The sequence below is a fragment of the Rutilus rutilus genome, assembly GCF_951802725.1.
Source record: "Rutilus rutilus genome assembly, chromosome: 5".
Taxonomy (NCBI): domain Eukaryota; kingdom Metazoa; phylum Chordata; class Actinopteri; order Cypriniformes; family Leuciscidae; genus Rutilus; species Rutilus rutilus.
The window spans coordinates 3,229,403-3,245,170 of record NC_140213.1 but is presented as its reverse complement, the minus strand read 5'-3'; the positions used below and the strand labels follow the sequence as shown (position 1 = coordinate 3,245,170).

Sequence of the window (15,768 nt, the reverse complement as noted above, 5' to 3'; positions counted from 1 at the left end):
ATCATAAAAGTGCATCTATCCATCATAAAAGTGCATCTATCCATCATAAAAGTGCATCTATCCATCATAAAAGTGCATCTATCCATCATAAAAGTGCATCTATCCATTATAAAAGTGCATCTATCCATCATAAAAGTGCATCTATCCATTATAAAAGTGCATCTATCCATTATAAAAGCGCATCTATCCATCATAAAAGTGCATCTATCCATCATAAAAGCGCATCTATCCATCATAAAAGTGCATCTATCCATCATAAAAGTGCATCTATCCATCATAAAAGTGCATCTATCCATTATAAAAGCGCATCTATCCATCATAAAAGCGCATCCATCCATCATAAAAGTGCATCTATCCATCATAAAAGCGCATCTATCCATCATAAAAGTGCATCTATCCATCATAAAAGTGCATCTATCCATCATAAAAGTGCATCTATCCATCATAAAAGTGCATCTATCCATCATAAAAGTGCATCTATCCATTATAAAAGTGCATCTATCCATCATAAAAGTGCATCTATCCATTATAAAAGTGCATCTATCCATTATAAAAGCGCATCTATCCATCATAAAAGCGCATCTATCATCATAAAAGTGCATCTACCCATGATAAAAGTGCATCTATCCATCATAAAAGTGCATCTATCCATTATAAAAGTGCATCTATCCATCATAAAAGTGCATCTATCCATTATAAAAGCGCATCTATCCATCATAAAAGTGCATCCATCCATCATAAAAGTGCATCTATCCATCATAAAAGCGCATCTATCCATCATAAAAGTGCATCTATCCATTATAAAAGCGCATCTATCCATCATAAAAGTGCATCTATCCATCATAAAAGCGCATCTATCCATCATAAAAGTGCATCTATCCATCATAAAAGTGCATCTATCCATTATAAAAGCGCATCTATCCATCATAAAAGTGCATCCATCCATCATAAAAGTGCATCTATCCATCATAAAAGCGCATCTATCCATCATAAAAGTGCATCTATCCATCATAAAAGCGCATCTATCCATCATAAAAGCGCATCTATCCATCAAAAAAATGCATCTATCCATTATAAAAGCGCATCTATCCATCATAAAAGTGCATCTATCCATTATAAAAGCGCATCTATCCATCATAAAAGCGCATCCATCCATCATAAAAGTGCATCTATCCATCATAAAAGCGCATCTATCCATCATAAAAGTGCATCTATCCATCATAAAAGTGCATCTATCCATCATAAAAGTGCATCTATCCATCATAAAAGCGCATCTATCCATCATAAAAGCGCATCTATCCATCATAAAAGTGATGGATGGATGGATGCACTTTTATGATGGATAGATGCACTTTTATGGACTTCAAAACATAAACCATCATTCACTGCCATTATAAAGCTTGGAAGAGCCAGGACATTTTTTATATAACTCTGATTGTATTCGTCTGAAAGAAGAATGTCATATACACCTGGATGGCTTCAGCGTGAGTAAATCATGGGCTAATTGAAATTTTTGGTGTTCATTTTGGTCCCTTTAAGTGTGTGTGATCTGTGTCAGACTCACCCACACACTCTCCTGTGGGAGTGATGTGGTATCCGGGGTCGCAGGACGCCACACAGTGGAAAGAGCCGATGGTGTTCTCGCAGCGCTGAGATCCACACACACCCCTCTCTGAGTCCATACACTCGTTCACATCTGCAGGAGGAAACGCTTCAGATGAGATCTGCCCTACACACACACACACACTCGTCCATGCGTGATGTCCTCGCTTGTGACAGAGCCAGGCCTTCGCCTTGTTTTGTGCTCTCCGCATGGGTGCTTTCCTGTTAATCTCACATTTTAATCACAAATAAAGCTTTAAACAATCTAAAAACAATTAATAAGTGCTTCACGGGGTGTAACTTCAGTATCTCGTGCTCTTTGGGGGAAGGGATGGTTTCACTTATAAGAAAAAACAATCCAAGACACTCGAGTAATTCGTTTTTAGAAAAATATAAAAAGCCTTTATTCTTTCATGGCTTAGATATGAAAAAGCCAACTAACAATAAACAGCTGTATTTTTATTAACTTGCATTAACAAAGATTAATAAATACTGTAACAAATGTATTGCTCATTGTTAGGTCATGTTAGTTAATACATTAACTAATGTTAACTAATGAACCTTATTGTAAAGTGTATTCATAAACACTTTTCAATGTCTTTCTCTGTAATGAATGTCTATGGAAGCTTGTTTCCGCCACTGAATAAAAAACTCAAAAAGGTAATTTGTGACTTTTTCCTAAGAATTGCAAGATATAAACACGCAATAGCGAGTTATAAATTCTAGTATTGCATATGACCATCTCAATAATTTAATTAAATTAAATATTTTCATTAAAAACTGTCCCCAATACTGTTGTCATTGCTCAAAAAAAGAGGTTTATGCTAATTATGAGCCAGGCCACATTAGTTTAACAACCAGAAATACAATTAATTTTACTTCATATTCTGAGAGCGGCTGAACTAATTGTCATTTTTTGTACATTCAATTAAAGAAGTAAAATTAAAATGAAATTCTATTCAAAGAAATTCATATAACTGCTGTAAGAAGAAGAAGAAGAAGAAGCTTTTAATAAAACATGAAAAAAAATTCCGGTATAAATTACCAATAAAGATGTTGTGATACAAGTACACCATTTAGGTGTGTGTGTGTGTGTGTGTGTTTGTGTGTGTGTGAGCACATGAGTGTGTGTGTGTGTGTGTGTGTGTATGTGTGTGAGTGTTAGTGAGTGTGTGTGTGTGTGTGTGTGTGTGTATTAGCACGTGTGAGTCCGATTGCGTGTGTGTGTGTGAGCACATGTGTGTGTGAGTGAGTGTGTGTGTGTGTGTGTGTGTGTGTGTGTGTGTGTGTGTGCGTGTGAGTGAGTGTGTGTGTGTGTGTGTGTGTGTGTGCGTGCGTGTGTGTGTGTGTTTTACCCCTGGCAGGCGGTTCTCTCTGGGTTGGTGGTGTGTGTGCGTGTGTGTTTTACCCAGGCAGGCGGTTCTCTCTGGGTTGGTGGTGTGTGTGTGTGTGTGTGTGTGTGTGTGTGTGTGTGTGCGCGTGTGCGTGTGTGTGTGTTTTACCCAGGCAGGCGGTTCTCTCTGGGTTGGTGGTGTGTGTGTGTGCATGTGCGTGCGTGTATATATGTGTGTGTGTGTGTGTGTGTGTGTGTGTGTGTGTGTGTGTGTGTGTGTGTGTGTGTTTTACCCAGGCAGGCGGTTCTCTCTGGGTTGGTGGTGAAGCCGGTCTGGCAGTGGCACAGGAATGATCCCTCAGTGTTGGTGCAGCGGCCGTCCTGGCAAACTCCCTCTTGACTGCACTCGTCCACATCTGGACACACACATGCACACACACCAGCATGACATCATCGTCATCAGTAATGCTCAGGCTCAAAACATTTGTACTCATGACAATGTGCTGAGATTCAGCTCTGATCGACACACACTGAGCTGAAGATACAGGAGCAGCTGGCCATTAGCATGTGCACTACATCTCTTAAACAGGGACGTCATATTAGCCAAATTACTGAAAGATCCTCTATGGTTGGGAAAAAACAAAAGTGTGCAAAAAAAAAGGCACTGAATAAATATTTGTGCTTTTTCAGATATTCCCTTTCATGTAGTGTGTAAAAAAGCTGTTCGTGAATGTAAAGCTCTGCAAAGATTCTGAACTGCCTGAAACGAGTCGTCAGTGATTCCAGTCTCTCTTCCCGCTGAACCTGTGTAGGTTTTTTCTCTAATTTGCATAATGCCAGCCAGTCTCTTAGCTCCGCCCTCAAACACTGCAGTGTATCTGAAACTGGAAGAGTTTGGTTCGTGTTGTTCATGTCGAGAAGACGCTGTTTTCTGAGATTGATACGGTAAAACCCACGCCATCGTTACTGTTCGTATCACTGTGATCAGATATGATACTGAGCGTTTGGAATCTGACCAATCAGAACAGAGCAGCTCTCAGAGAGGCGGGGTTTAGAGAGACTGAATCCTTAATCGAACCGTTTCAGACACTGAGAGAAAACAGCTGATGCTGTGATGGATATTATGAGGAAATTAAAGTGTTTTTGACGTTGGATGCACATAAATCTGTTTGGGAAATCAAAATTAAGAACCTTTAAAATAACATAATAGGGCCAATTAAAACAATACGCACTTACAATATACATTTCAATGATGCAATACATACAATAACTGATATATAATCAGGTTGACTACAAGATACGAGTCGGAGTGCAGATGTTTTCCTTTATCACATGCTGCGTAATTATCCTGCATCTTGATTTTATCTAATAGAGCGTGTGGTGGACGTGTCGAAAGGAGAAATGTTTACTTCAGGCTTTTGAGTAATGCAGTTATGAGAATCATTTCATCCAAGAGTTAAGTAACTTTTCACATTTGAGAGATTTTCTTTTAAAACAACTCCCTAATGACAACTGAAGAATTCATAAAAACAATCCAAATCCAAGGTCGGGAAGAAAAACATTCGTCACGCTATAGCTTTTATATTTCCCGACACGTTATATGTAAAATGGCAGCTTGATGTTGGTTATATATATATATATATATATATATATGACGACTGGTTTCATACCTTGGCAGGACGTCCCGTTAACGGCGCTCTTGTAGCCGCGCGCACAAACACACTTAAACGAGCCGTCTGTGTTCACACACTCTCCGCTCGGGAAGCAGAAATCTCCTTCCAGACACTCGTTAATGTCTGAGCCAGCGGATGACAGCGTGCCATAGTGGGAGAAATGAGTTAAAAACAAACTCTTATTTGAGAAAAGCATATTCTAAGCAGCCAGAGAGAGCGTGAAAGTGTGTGTTTTTTTTCTTTGAACTGAATGAGAATTGAATGTAGTGATTTCTTTGAATGGTCTCTGACCTCGACACTGGCGCCGTGGACCAGCTGTTCTGTACCCCGGTAAGCAGTCGCAGCGATACGAGCCGTCCGTGTTCACACACACACTCTCCGGCCCACACACGTGAGGACTCGCACACTCATCAATGTCTGAAGGGGAAACAAACAGCTTGTGACAATGCAGAATCATAATAGCTGTGCCTGTATTAATGTGCTTGAGTCTGCCACGCTAAGCATCATATCATCAAATCATACTTTATCTTCTTCCTTGCAGACCCCTTATTTAATGTCAATCAAGCTTTTTGCAAGAATATAGTCATCATTTTGTTTTAATGACCATTTTAAACCATCTCTCCCCCCAACCCCAAACCCCCCCGCCCCCCCCACCCATGTAAATGTTGAAATGTCAATAAAATGAATAAATATGTTTAAAAAATAAATAAATGATTAAATCTGTGAATAAAATGAATATTTAAATAAATCATGAAATGTGTCAATAAAATAAAGTGTTTAAAAAATAAATAAATCATGAAATGTGTCAATAAAATAAATATATGTTTAAAAAATAAATAAATCATGAAATGTCAATAAAATAAATAAATATACAGTATGTTTAAAAATAAATAAATAAATAAATAAATCATGAAATGTCAATAAAATAAATAAATATACAGTATGTTTAAAAATAAATAAATAAATAAATAAATAAATAAATAATGAAATAATGAAATGCCAATAAAATAAATGTTTTAAATAAATCATGAAATGTGTCAATAAAATAAATAAATATGTTTAAAAAATAAATAAATCATGAAATGTGTCAATAAAAAAAAAATATGTTTAAAAAAAAAAAAACATGCAATGTCAGTAACCAGAAATAAATGTTTAAAAATAAATAAATGATGAAATCTGTCAATAAAAATGAATCTCAAATCAAATTAAATTTGATAAATAGTGTAAATGTCAGCATCAACTGTTGAATGCCTCAATGTCCTATGGAATTTTTATGTATTTATGAGGTTATTTATCATGTTTTATTATTTATTTACTGAAACATTTCATGTTTGAATTATTAATTACAAAAAAAAAAATGTATTGACATTTCATGATTTATTTTTGTTTAAATATTTTTTAATTGCTTAATTACTAATATTTCATTTTTTTATGCTAGTGTGCTTTAGTCTATATATAATTTGTATATATATAATATTATAAATATAGTTTTGAAGGTGGAGGGTTTTTGAGAGACAGATGTGTTGAATCAACCCTCCCTCGACCTGGCCACTTTTTATCTCTCTCTCCACATGATTCAAACACACAATCGAGGCGGATGTAGATAATTGTGCCAGAACACGTGGCTGAGATCTGAGTCCTGCCATCTGTAGGCCACATGCCTCCTCTCACACCGCAGAGAGAGATGAAGGAAGAGAGAGATAGGCCATGAAGGAGGAATGAAGCTCTCACACACATGATGCCGTTCATTTGCCAAAGCCAACTTTCTGCACGGCATCCTTTACTTGTTAAACAACTTAAGAAACAAACTGGTCAGCTGGTCCAAAACGCAGCAGCTGGAGTTCTTACCAGAACCAGGAAGTATGACCATATTAGCCCGGTTCTGTCAACACTGCATTGGCTGCCTACTAAACATCGTATACATTTTAAAATATTGCTGATCACTTACAAAGCACTAAATGGTTTAGCTCCGCAGTGCTTGAGCGAGCTCTTAACGCATTATAGTCCTTCACGTCTATTGCGATCTCAAAATTCCGGCCAGTTAATAATACCTAGAATATCAAAATCAACTGCTGGTGGTAGATCCTTCTCCTATTTAGCACCTAAACTTTGGAACAGTCTTCCTAACATTGTCCGGGAAGCAGACACACTCTGTCAGTTAAAAGCTAGACTAAAAACACATCTCTTTGCCCTAGCATACACATAACACATTATAGACTTCTCTAATTCAATGTGAGGCTGCATAGTTTAGGTCAGCCGGAACCGGGAACACTTCCCATAAATCCTGATGTACTCGTTACATCATAAGAAGAATGGCGTCTACGCTAATATCAGTCTCTCTGTTTATCCCGAGGTTTACCGCAGTCCGCCGGATCCAGGCCGTATCCAGATCTGATGAAGGACCTGCACCTGAACATGACGACAACACAGTCCTGAAGTGTCCACTAGTCTCTCCCCTGTGAAGGCCTCCCTCCCTCTCTTTACCTCTCTACAGATAAAGCGTTGTCGGGATAATTCCGGTTCACGTGGCTATGCAGAAGCGATTAAAAATGTTGTATTATATTTTTCAAGGCTTGTACCTTGGATCCTATTTCATGGTTTGCGTTCTCGAGCCACCAGGCACTGTTTTGAGCAAATGAGCAGCCGGATCGCATATGGGCCCTATTTTAACGATCTGAAACGCAAGTATCAAACGCTAAACGCAAGTAACTTTGTGGGCAGCTCTCGCAAATCTAAAATGGGTTGGTCTGAAGTAGCTTCATTACTCATAGGTGTGGTTTGGGCGTAACCTGAAAAACCAATCAGAGCGTCATCGCACATTCCCTTTAAGAGCAGGCGCGCTTGTTCCATGGCGGATTGCTATTATAACGGCGGATTCGCCAGGAGCGGTTCACAGCCGAGGAGACCGACGTTCTCATCAGGGCCGTAAAACACAGAGAAGTGACATTGGGGATGGAGAAACACACCCAAATTAGCTTCGGTTAAACAGGCGTATGATAATTTGGGTAAATGTGTAAGCTAGATTTATGCCTATTTTTTCACATCTTCATGGACACAACAATGATTTCCCTCGTGTGGAATATTTTTCCTTGTAATAATGTATGGTTTTCTAAAAATGAAAACTGCTGCGTCTGTGTGTAGATGAGAGAAGCAAAGTGCATGGGTGTAGTGCACACGCTACATTGATTATGGCCAAGCATGCGCCCTTAAAATAGCATATGAATAACATGCGTAACGCGCCGCTGACTTTAGACGAGGTTTCTCCTGGTCAGTGGCGGAATTGTTTTCTGAAACTGCAAAATAGCACCAGGGAACGTTTGCGCCGGAACACGCCTCCTCTTTTCGCTGAACCGCCCCCGGGAGCGCAAGTTCATTCCCTAATTTACCGACGTGCGTCTGTGGAGGGAAAAGTCCGCTGTGCGTCGGGTGCAAAATAGGAATGATACATGCGTCGTGTACAAAGTCAGTTGCGCTGGGTGCAAGATAGGGCCCCAAGGGTTTTCTGTTAGAAAGGTGTCGTGTAAGCGGCCCCTAAGTTATTAATGATCTTTGCAACAGAAGTGAATCAATCAAAACTAACTTTAGCCGGACAATAACTTTATTCTAGAGCTGCTGTAAAGCCAAAACAATCTCTGTTACTGTAATTTCCTATTATCACGGTAAAGCTGCTTTGAAACAATCTATATTGTTAAAAGCGCTGTATAAATGAAGCTGACTTGACTTGACTTGTGCGGTGAGAAGCAGCTGTTTGCACTCAGGGAACTGCAAGATGACTTGAAAGAATGCACAACAAGTATTAACGAAGATTAAACCCGACATGGCGAGTCAGATGTCGGAAACGCCTGTGGTTGGAGGTTAAGCTCGTCTAACCTGTGCAGCGTCCGTTCTGCATGCTGTGCCCGTCTCTGCAGGGAACACACTTATACGAGCCCGGAGAGTTCAGGCACTGCTGGCCGGGACACTGCAGTGCGTCCAAACACTCGTCAATGTCTAATAAAGGAAGACATGTAGAGCTTATGTAAATGCTATAGGATGAAGTGAATTAAAGGATGAAATGACAGCCCTGTGTGTTCTCGTACCTGTGCAAGCGCTGTCCTGTAGCTGGAAGCCCACGGCACACACACATCTGAAGCTGCCGGGAGTGTTTCTACACTCGCCATTAGTGCAGCGCGTCGGGTTGAGACTACATTCATCTGTGTCTGAACACACACAAGTGAGACGGCACAAATGTGTTAAAATAGGCATTCAGATCAGTCGTATCTTTGTAACATTAGCAGCACCATATTTCATTTTTGACAGGAATGAAAACGAGACTTTGAGGGATAGAAATACAGTACCGGAGTTTAACAACAATCTGATTGTCTTTCTGAGAAAACTTTCAGTGGAGAAAAACAACAAAAAAAACTTTTTGTTTTCCACTGTAATGACTATAAAGGCACGTTCACACCGAGGACAATAACTATAATGATATAGTTCTAAAAATCTTATTAAATATAAAAGAATAGCACCTTTTATACCGATAAAACGCTGACAGCCAATCAGAATCCAGCAGACTTCAGAGCTCGAGCATTTAAAGCGGCAGACGACAAAACTGCAGCGCGCTTATAATAAACAGAACGATATCATCCGCTGGTGTGGACGCTAATATAGCTATTGTTATAGTTATCATTCTTGGTCTCGAACTGGCCTTATTTTCATCCACGTTAAATTCAATATGCCGTCTAATCTGCCGTCTAGTGGTGTGATCAAGTCAGAAAGATGGTTTTACGCACATGAAAGAGTTTCGGAGTTGTGAGCGTGTCAGTAAGAAAACATGAAGCATGCAATGAATGCAGCGTCTGTATTGATGGTGCATTTGTTGAAATTAATTAAATTATTATTATTATTAACAATAAAACTATCTAAGTTGCATGTACAAAATACGATAGTATTGTAAAATTCCAAGTCGTAAATACAAACTTCCCAGGAGAACTTGAACGCACCATATTATAGTGTTTGTTAATATTTAGATTTAGATTATATTTTCGGTTTTCATTTAAATTTTAGTTAAAGTTTTTAGTTAAAATGTTGACAACTAGCTAAAATATTTTTATATACACATTTAATTTTATTTCAAGTAATGATTTGAATTTTTTTTTTTTATGGTTTTAGTTTTGAGTACCGATAATAACCCAATTAAAATCTTAACCATTATACAAGAAATGGTACAGAATACATATTTTAACAAACACATAAAATGCCCCTACTACGTGACACACAGCATATGATTGAACTGAGATATTTACAACTGTCTCTGTGACAGAACTAGACTCATTTACAATACAAATAAAAAGTGTAAGTCAGCCAATTAGAACATTTTTGACATTTATAGAACATTTATATAACATAGAACATTTAAACTTTATGACATTATCACACTGTAACATTCAAACATGCATATTCTGTAAAGCTGCTTTAAAATAATCTATACTGTATTGTGAAAAGCACAATACAAATAAATGTGACTTGACTTTTGGAGAGAGGGTCCGTTTCCACTACACATCGCTTCAAAGCAGCTTTACAGTTAGCTAAAAATGTATTAATTTAAACAATGTACTAATTTAAGGCAGAATCAATGAGCTCATTGATGTAATGGATACATGTTTGTTAACAAATGAATGATTATGACATAGAAAATTGTAGCATTGGCAATAAAACATAAAGAGGTAATCGTGACTCTATATCTCGCAATATAAGTCTGCTTGGCCATTTTGGTAGTGCAAAGCATTTTGGTCAGCTTGTGTTGTTTTTAAATGTGCAATAGAAATAAAAGTTGACTGATTGATATTTATTTTATTTTTATTTTTTATATTATTACCTTTATTTTTCACTTTTGTAAGCTAATTAAATCAGTGTTATACGTGGAGATCCGCATGAAGTGATACCTTGGCAGTGTCCGTCAAGAAGCTCAAAGCCCGTCTGACAGGAGACACACTTGAAGGAACCGACCGAGTTCACACACTCTTTTCCTGGGCACTGAAGCTCATTCTCACACTCGTTCACATCTGGAACCATGTGAGGAACAGACTCATTTTATGAATGGAACAACTTTGAGGATGAAATCTCTAATGATCCCTTGTGAAAAAACAAGTGTGCTTAATTGTACCGAATGTGCACTTGTAGTGTACTTCAAAGTAGTAGTATTAAAAGTATATATATAAAAAAAACAGTACTTGCAGATAATATAATTTTAATTAAATAAAAGGCCACTTAAGTGCACTTAAAGAGATACACTTTCATGACTTTTTTAACACACTTAAGTACACTTTTAAAAAGTGCAATTAGTAATGTCAAATTAAAAGTTTTACTTTAAAGTACATTTTAAATCATTATGTTTTACTAAACTCTTGTCATGCTTTAAAGAAGTACACTTATGTTGATGTGTCGACTCACATACTAAAGCACATGTGAAGTACTTGGATATAATTTTAACTGTAATGTGTTATTCAATATTACATGAGCTTAATATATTTTAAATGGACTGCAAATGTGTAATTACAAATGTATTTAAATACATGACACACTAGTTTCAATAGAAATTACATTAAAGTATATTTGAGTTTATCATAAATGCTTGTCAGTACATTCAGCAGTAACTTTAACAGTATTTTATAAGACAATAGAGGTGTCACAGATCAGCATCCTCTGCTCTTCATTTCCCATCACTATCCTCCTTTTCACACACTTGACATGCAATTAAGTGTCGGAAAACATTACATTCAATTCATACTTATTTCCATCATAGGTCCTCTTTTTAAAAGTATGCTAAAGTGCACTTCTTCTTCACGTGTTGAGCTTGAGAAGGTTTATTCCAGTAAAACAGTTTAGTTCTGTCATGAAGCTCAAACCTTTGCAGATGTTTCCCTCCAGTCTGAATCCAGGCCGACACAAACAGCTGTAACTTCCCATGTTGTTCTCACAGCGGCCGTTAACACACAGCTCAGGAGTCTGGCGGCACTCGTCGATATCTGGCACAAATAAACAACTTGGTCATTATACAGTGAGCTTAATGCTTTCTCTGCTGGAAACTCAGAGCTGGAACAAAGGACACTAAACTTGACAGGAGAAACTAAACAGAGCGGGGAAACAGGAACGAACGGAAACAAGGCAGAATGTTAAAATAAGAGTATATAGAACAGAATATAAACCTGACAATTATTGACCTACATTAAGTAACATTTTAAGTATGCTGGTCTTTATACAAATCTTTTGGTAACACTTTAGTTTAGGGTCCAATTCTCACTATCAACTAGTTGCTTATTATCATGCATATTACAAGGATCTTGGCTGTTTATTAGTACTTATAAAGCACATATTAATGCCTTATTCTGCATGACCACATTCTACATCCTTAATCCTACCCCCATACCTAAACTACCTTACTAACTATTAATAACCAGGCGAAATCTTTAATAGTGAGAATTGGACCCTAAACTAATGTGTGACCGATCTTTTTACTTTGTGTTAATGTTTTTGTCTTTGGGAAAATAATATTTTTGATTAAAATTAAAGGTTTGAAGTTTGAACCAAACCATAAATTTAATTTGAGAAAAACTAATTGCACTGTAAAAGTAACTTTAAAAAGTAAGTGGTTGCGCTGCATTACAATTTTAAGTTGTATTAGGTGAAACCTTAAATATTTGAGTTATCTCAAGTTAAATCCAGGAAAGTTATTCTAACGCAAAATTTTAAAATGTGATAGCTACTTGCAACAGTATTTTTTTTCAAGTTGAACCTAAGTATTGTTAGGTTACAATTATAATGCAATTATACAATTATATAACGGTCCATTCGTGGTCGTTACCTGAGCATGATCCATTTTTAAGACTAAATCCGGGCCTGCAGGAAACACACCAATACGATCCCTGAGAGTTCACACACTCCTGTCCAGGACACTGGAATGGATCTTCACACTCATTCACATCTGTGTCCACATGCACACACACACACACACATATGACTTACAGGATTTATTTCAAACCCAGTTTTTCATGATTGGTTTTGTATGAAGAATCATACCTGTGCAGGTGCCGCCCTGCAGTCTGAAGCCAGTTCTGCACACACACCTGAAGCTGCCAAGTGTGTTTTCACACACTCCGTTCGAGCAAGGAGAATGCGTCTGACGGCATTCGTCGATATCTGGACAGATAACAGCATCCCACTTTCAGGGTCTGTACATATTTCACACGTTATGACTTGCAGGTTGAAACGAGTCGTTACCTGAGCATGCTCCATTTTTAAAGCTAAATCCAGGTCTGCACGACACACACCTATATGATCCCTGAGAGTTCACACACTCCTGTCCAGGACACTGCAATGGGTCCTCACACTCATTCACATCTGTAACGTGCACATCAATCCATGCACACATGAACACAATAATATAAATGTATATTATTTAAACTTAAAAGCATTTTCTTACCCACACAGGTGTTGGCCTGCAATCTGTATCCGTGTCGACACGCGCATCTGTAGCTGCCCGGTGTGTTTTCACAGCGGCCGTCGGGACATGGGGACGGGGTCCGGCGACATTCATCAATATCTGAATAAAAGAAAGAATTACGAGAACTGAACAGAACGGGGAGCATATAAACACAGGTTTAACAAGGGAACTAAACAAGGAACAGGTGAACATCATCATTAACTAATGATAATAAGGAGAGCGCTACACTGAAAGGAGTACAAGAAACCTAAACGCATGAACAAACTAAACACAACCCAGACAATTATTTCCATAATAAGTACTTAATGTAAATGTATGCTAAAGTTAGCTTATTTTTTACAAGATGACACAAGATTAGTCTGCAAAAGGAATAATACATAGTGATATTTCTGTGTCGTGTGTTACCTGAGCATTGTCCATTGAGCAGATCAAAGCCAGGCTTACAGGAAACACACCTATATGAGCCCTGAGAGTTCACACACTCCTGACCCAAACACCGGAGCGGGTCAACACACTCATCTATGTCTGAGGATAATAAAACATCACATCAAGTATATTTGAGTTCTTTTTTGGAGACAGAAAACATATGACTCATTCCTATTATGCAATACATTTTAATATCCCTATCCTGTATACACCAGGATGAGTACTTTTGTCTACTACACACACACACACACACACACACACTCAAACACGCGAGATGCTCGTGGTGCTCTAAAAGTAACTTCAACAGCATTTAATTTGAGAAAACTATCGCCATATCAAAAATGCACACAGAAACTCTTCACGACAATGCATCAAAATAAAAGTTTGGTTTAACTTGAAGAAATTATAACAGAAAAATATTACTCTTGTACAGTAGCATAGTAATATTAATACAAATTAATAAAACTAATTTATTTAAGAAATAGTCACAAAATTGTTCTGTTGTGCAGCACAGAGAAACCTTGACATTTTATTTTGATTACATTTCATTACCACATTTTTTGACAATAAATTTGTATTAAAACATTTAAAAAAAATCAACATTTCATAGGGCCCTGTTATTGCAAACATTTAAACAATGTAGTTGAAGTTTTTTTAATTCAATTGATTAGACATGATTCATGATTATTCAAATTTAATTCAACCATTAAATTGGGGGGGTGGGAAAAAATAAGATGGATTTCATATGGTCCTTTTAATAAACCATTGATAAATTACAAACTGTACAAACTGTAGCAAGTAATGCTTAATCACTGTTATAATTATGTGTTCTCCGGCCCCCCAAAAGGTTTGAGAACCCCATTATGGGTAAAATGATTTGACTTACCTATGCAGCTGTTCTCCTGAAGCTTGTATCCAGCTCTGCACACACACCTGAAGCTGCCCAGTGTGTTTTCACAGCGGCCGTTAATACAGGGATTGGGAACCTGACGGCACTCATCAAAATCTGTGGAATCCATCAATGATTTAACTGATCTCATAAACTATTATATGCACAACATTCTAAAAACATTCTATAAAGCACCATTGACATGAACGGTAAATTAAAGATAGAGGACTTGGTCAGCCGAAAGAATGAAACGTCTCTAACCGACACACATGGTCTGCTGGGAGTTGGTCTGGTATCCCGATGGACAAACACAACGGAAGCTGCCCGCCGTATTCTCACACTGTCCCACAGAGCACGGCCTGGGCGTCAACAGACACTCGTTTCTGTCTGGAGAGAGAGAGAGAGAGAGAGAGAGAGAGATGAGAGAGAGAGATGAGAGAGAGAGAGAGAGAGAGAGAGAGAGATGAGAGAGAGAGATGAGAGAGAGATGAGGAGAGATGAGAGAGAGAGAGAGATGAGAGAGAGAGAGAGAGAGAGAGATGAGAGAGAGAGAGAGAGAGAGATGAGAGAGAGAGAGAGAGAGATGAGAGAGAGATGAGAGAGAGAGAGAGAGAGATGAGAGAGAGAGAGAGAGAGATGAGAGAGAGAGAGAGAGAGAGAGAGATGAGAGAGAGATGAGAGAGAGAGAGAGAGAGAGAGATGAGAGAGAGAGAGAGAGAGAGAGAGAGATGAGAGAGAGAGAGAGAGTGAGTGAGTGAGTGAGTGAGTGAGATGAGATGCTTTGATCATCGCTTGGTTATTACGGTACTGCTAATATTGCTGGCTCCTGTATGATACATTACTCATGCTTTTCCTTAATTGTAAGAGGCTTTCAGTGTGTTACAATAATGTAATGCACATGCACACAGAAATTCACACAGTTAAAGCATGTGCAGATGGAGACAGAGATGACAAATATATGAGCTGGCTGGCCTCTAGGCAATGTCATTATGACCTTTTACCTTTAAAAGCCTTGGAAGACACCAATGAGAAAAAGAGGAATCCTTCTATAATGCCAAATATTTGTGAGTCATTGAAAATTATCTAAAATAATGGCAGTGGAAGGAACATTTAATCTCAATGTGATTTAAAACCCATTTTAGAAGGTACATATCGAACATATTTATCTTCTTTAGAGTGTAAGTGTTGCTTATTTCTTATTCCTTAGTCATGCATTAACTCCCAGGTCCATACCTTGGCAGTGGCCTTGCTGAGGATTGAGTATATATCCAGTGTTACACACACACGTGTGTCTGCCGCCTGGCAGGTCAATACAGCGTCCCGACCCGCACACCTGAGGTCGCGATTCACACACTCGGGCATC

General features: G+C 38.1%; 1 protein-coding gene across 1 annotated transcript in view; it reads right to left on the bottom strand.

Annotated features, from left to right (window-relative positions):
* LOC311290447 (latent-transforming growth factor beta-binding protein 4-like) overlaps window positions 1-15,768 on the bottom strand; it is a 61,479-nt gene that overhangs the window by 11,983 nt on the left and 33,728 nt on the right. The window contains 16 exon segments of the mRNA XM_084408922.1: window positions 1,565-1,696; window positions 3,229-3,351; window positions 4,606-4,731; window positions 4,900-5,025; window positions 8,479-8,598; window positions 8,688-8,807; window positions 10,533-10,652; window positions 11,496-11,615; window positions 12,452-12,571; window positions 12,667-12,786; window positions 12,868-12,987; window positions 13,070-13,189; window positions 13,496-13,615; window positions 14,403-14,522; window positions 14,667-14,792; window positions 15,639-15,767. Coding sequence (XP_084265048.1) covers window positions 1,565-1,696; window positions 3,229-3,351; window positions 4,606-4,731; window positions 4,900-5,025; window positions 8,479-8,598; window positions 8,688-8,807; window positions 10,533-10,652; window positions 11,496-11,615; window positions 12,452-12,571; window positions 12,667-12,786; window positions 12,868-12,987; window positions 13,070-13,189; window positions 13,496-13,615; window positions 14,403-14,522; window positions 14,667-14,792; window positions 15,639-15,767 — 1,962 coding nt within the window.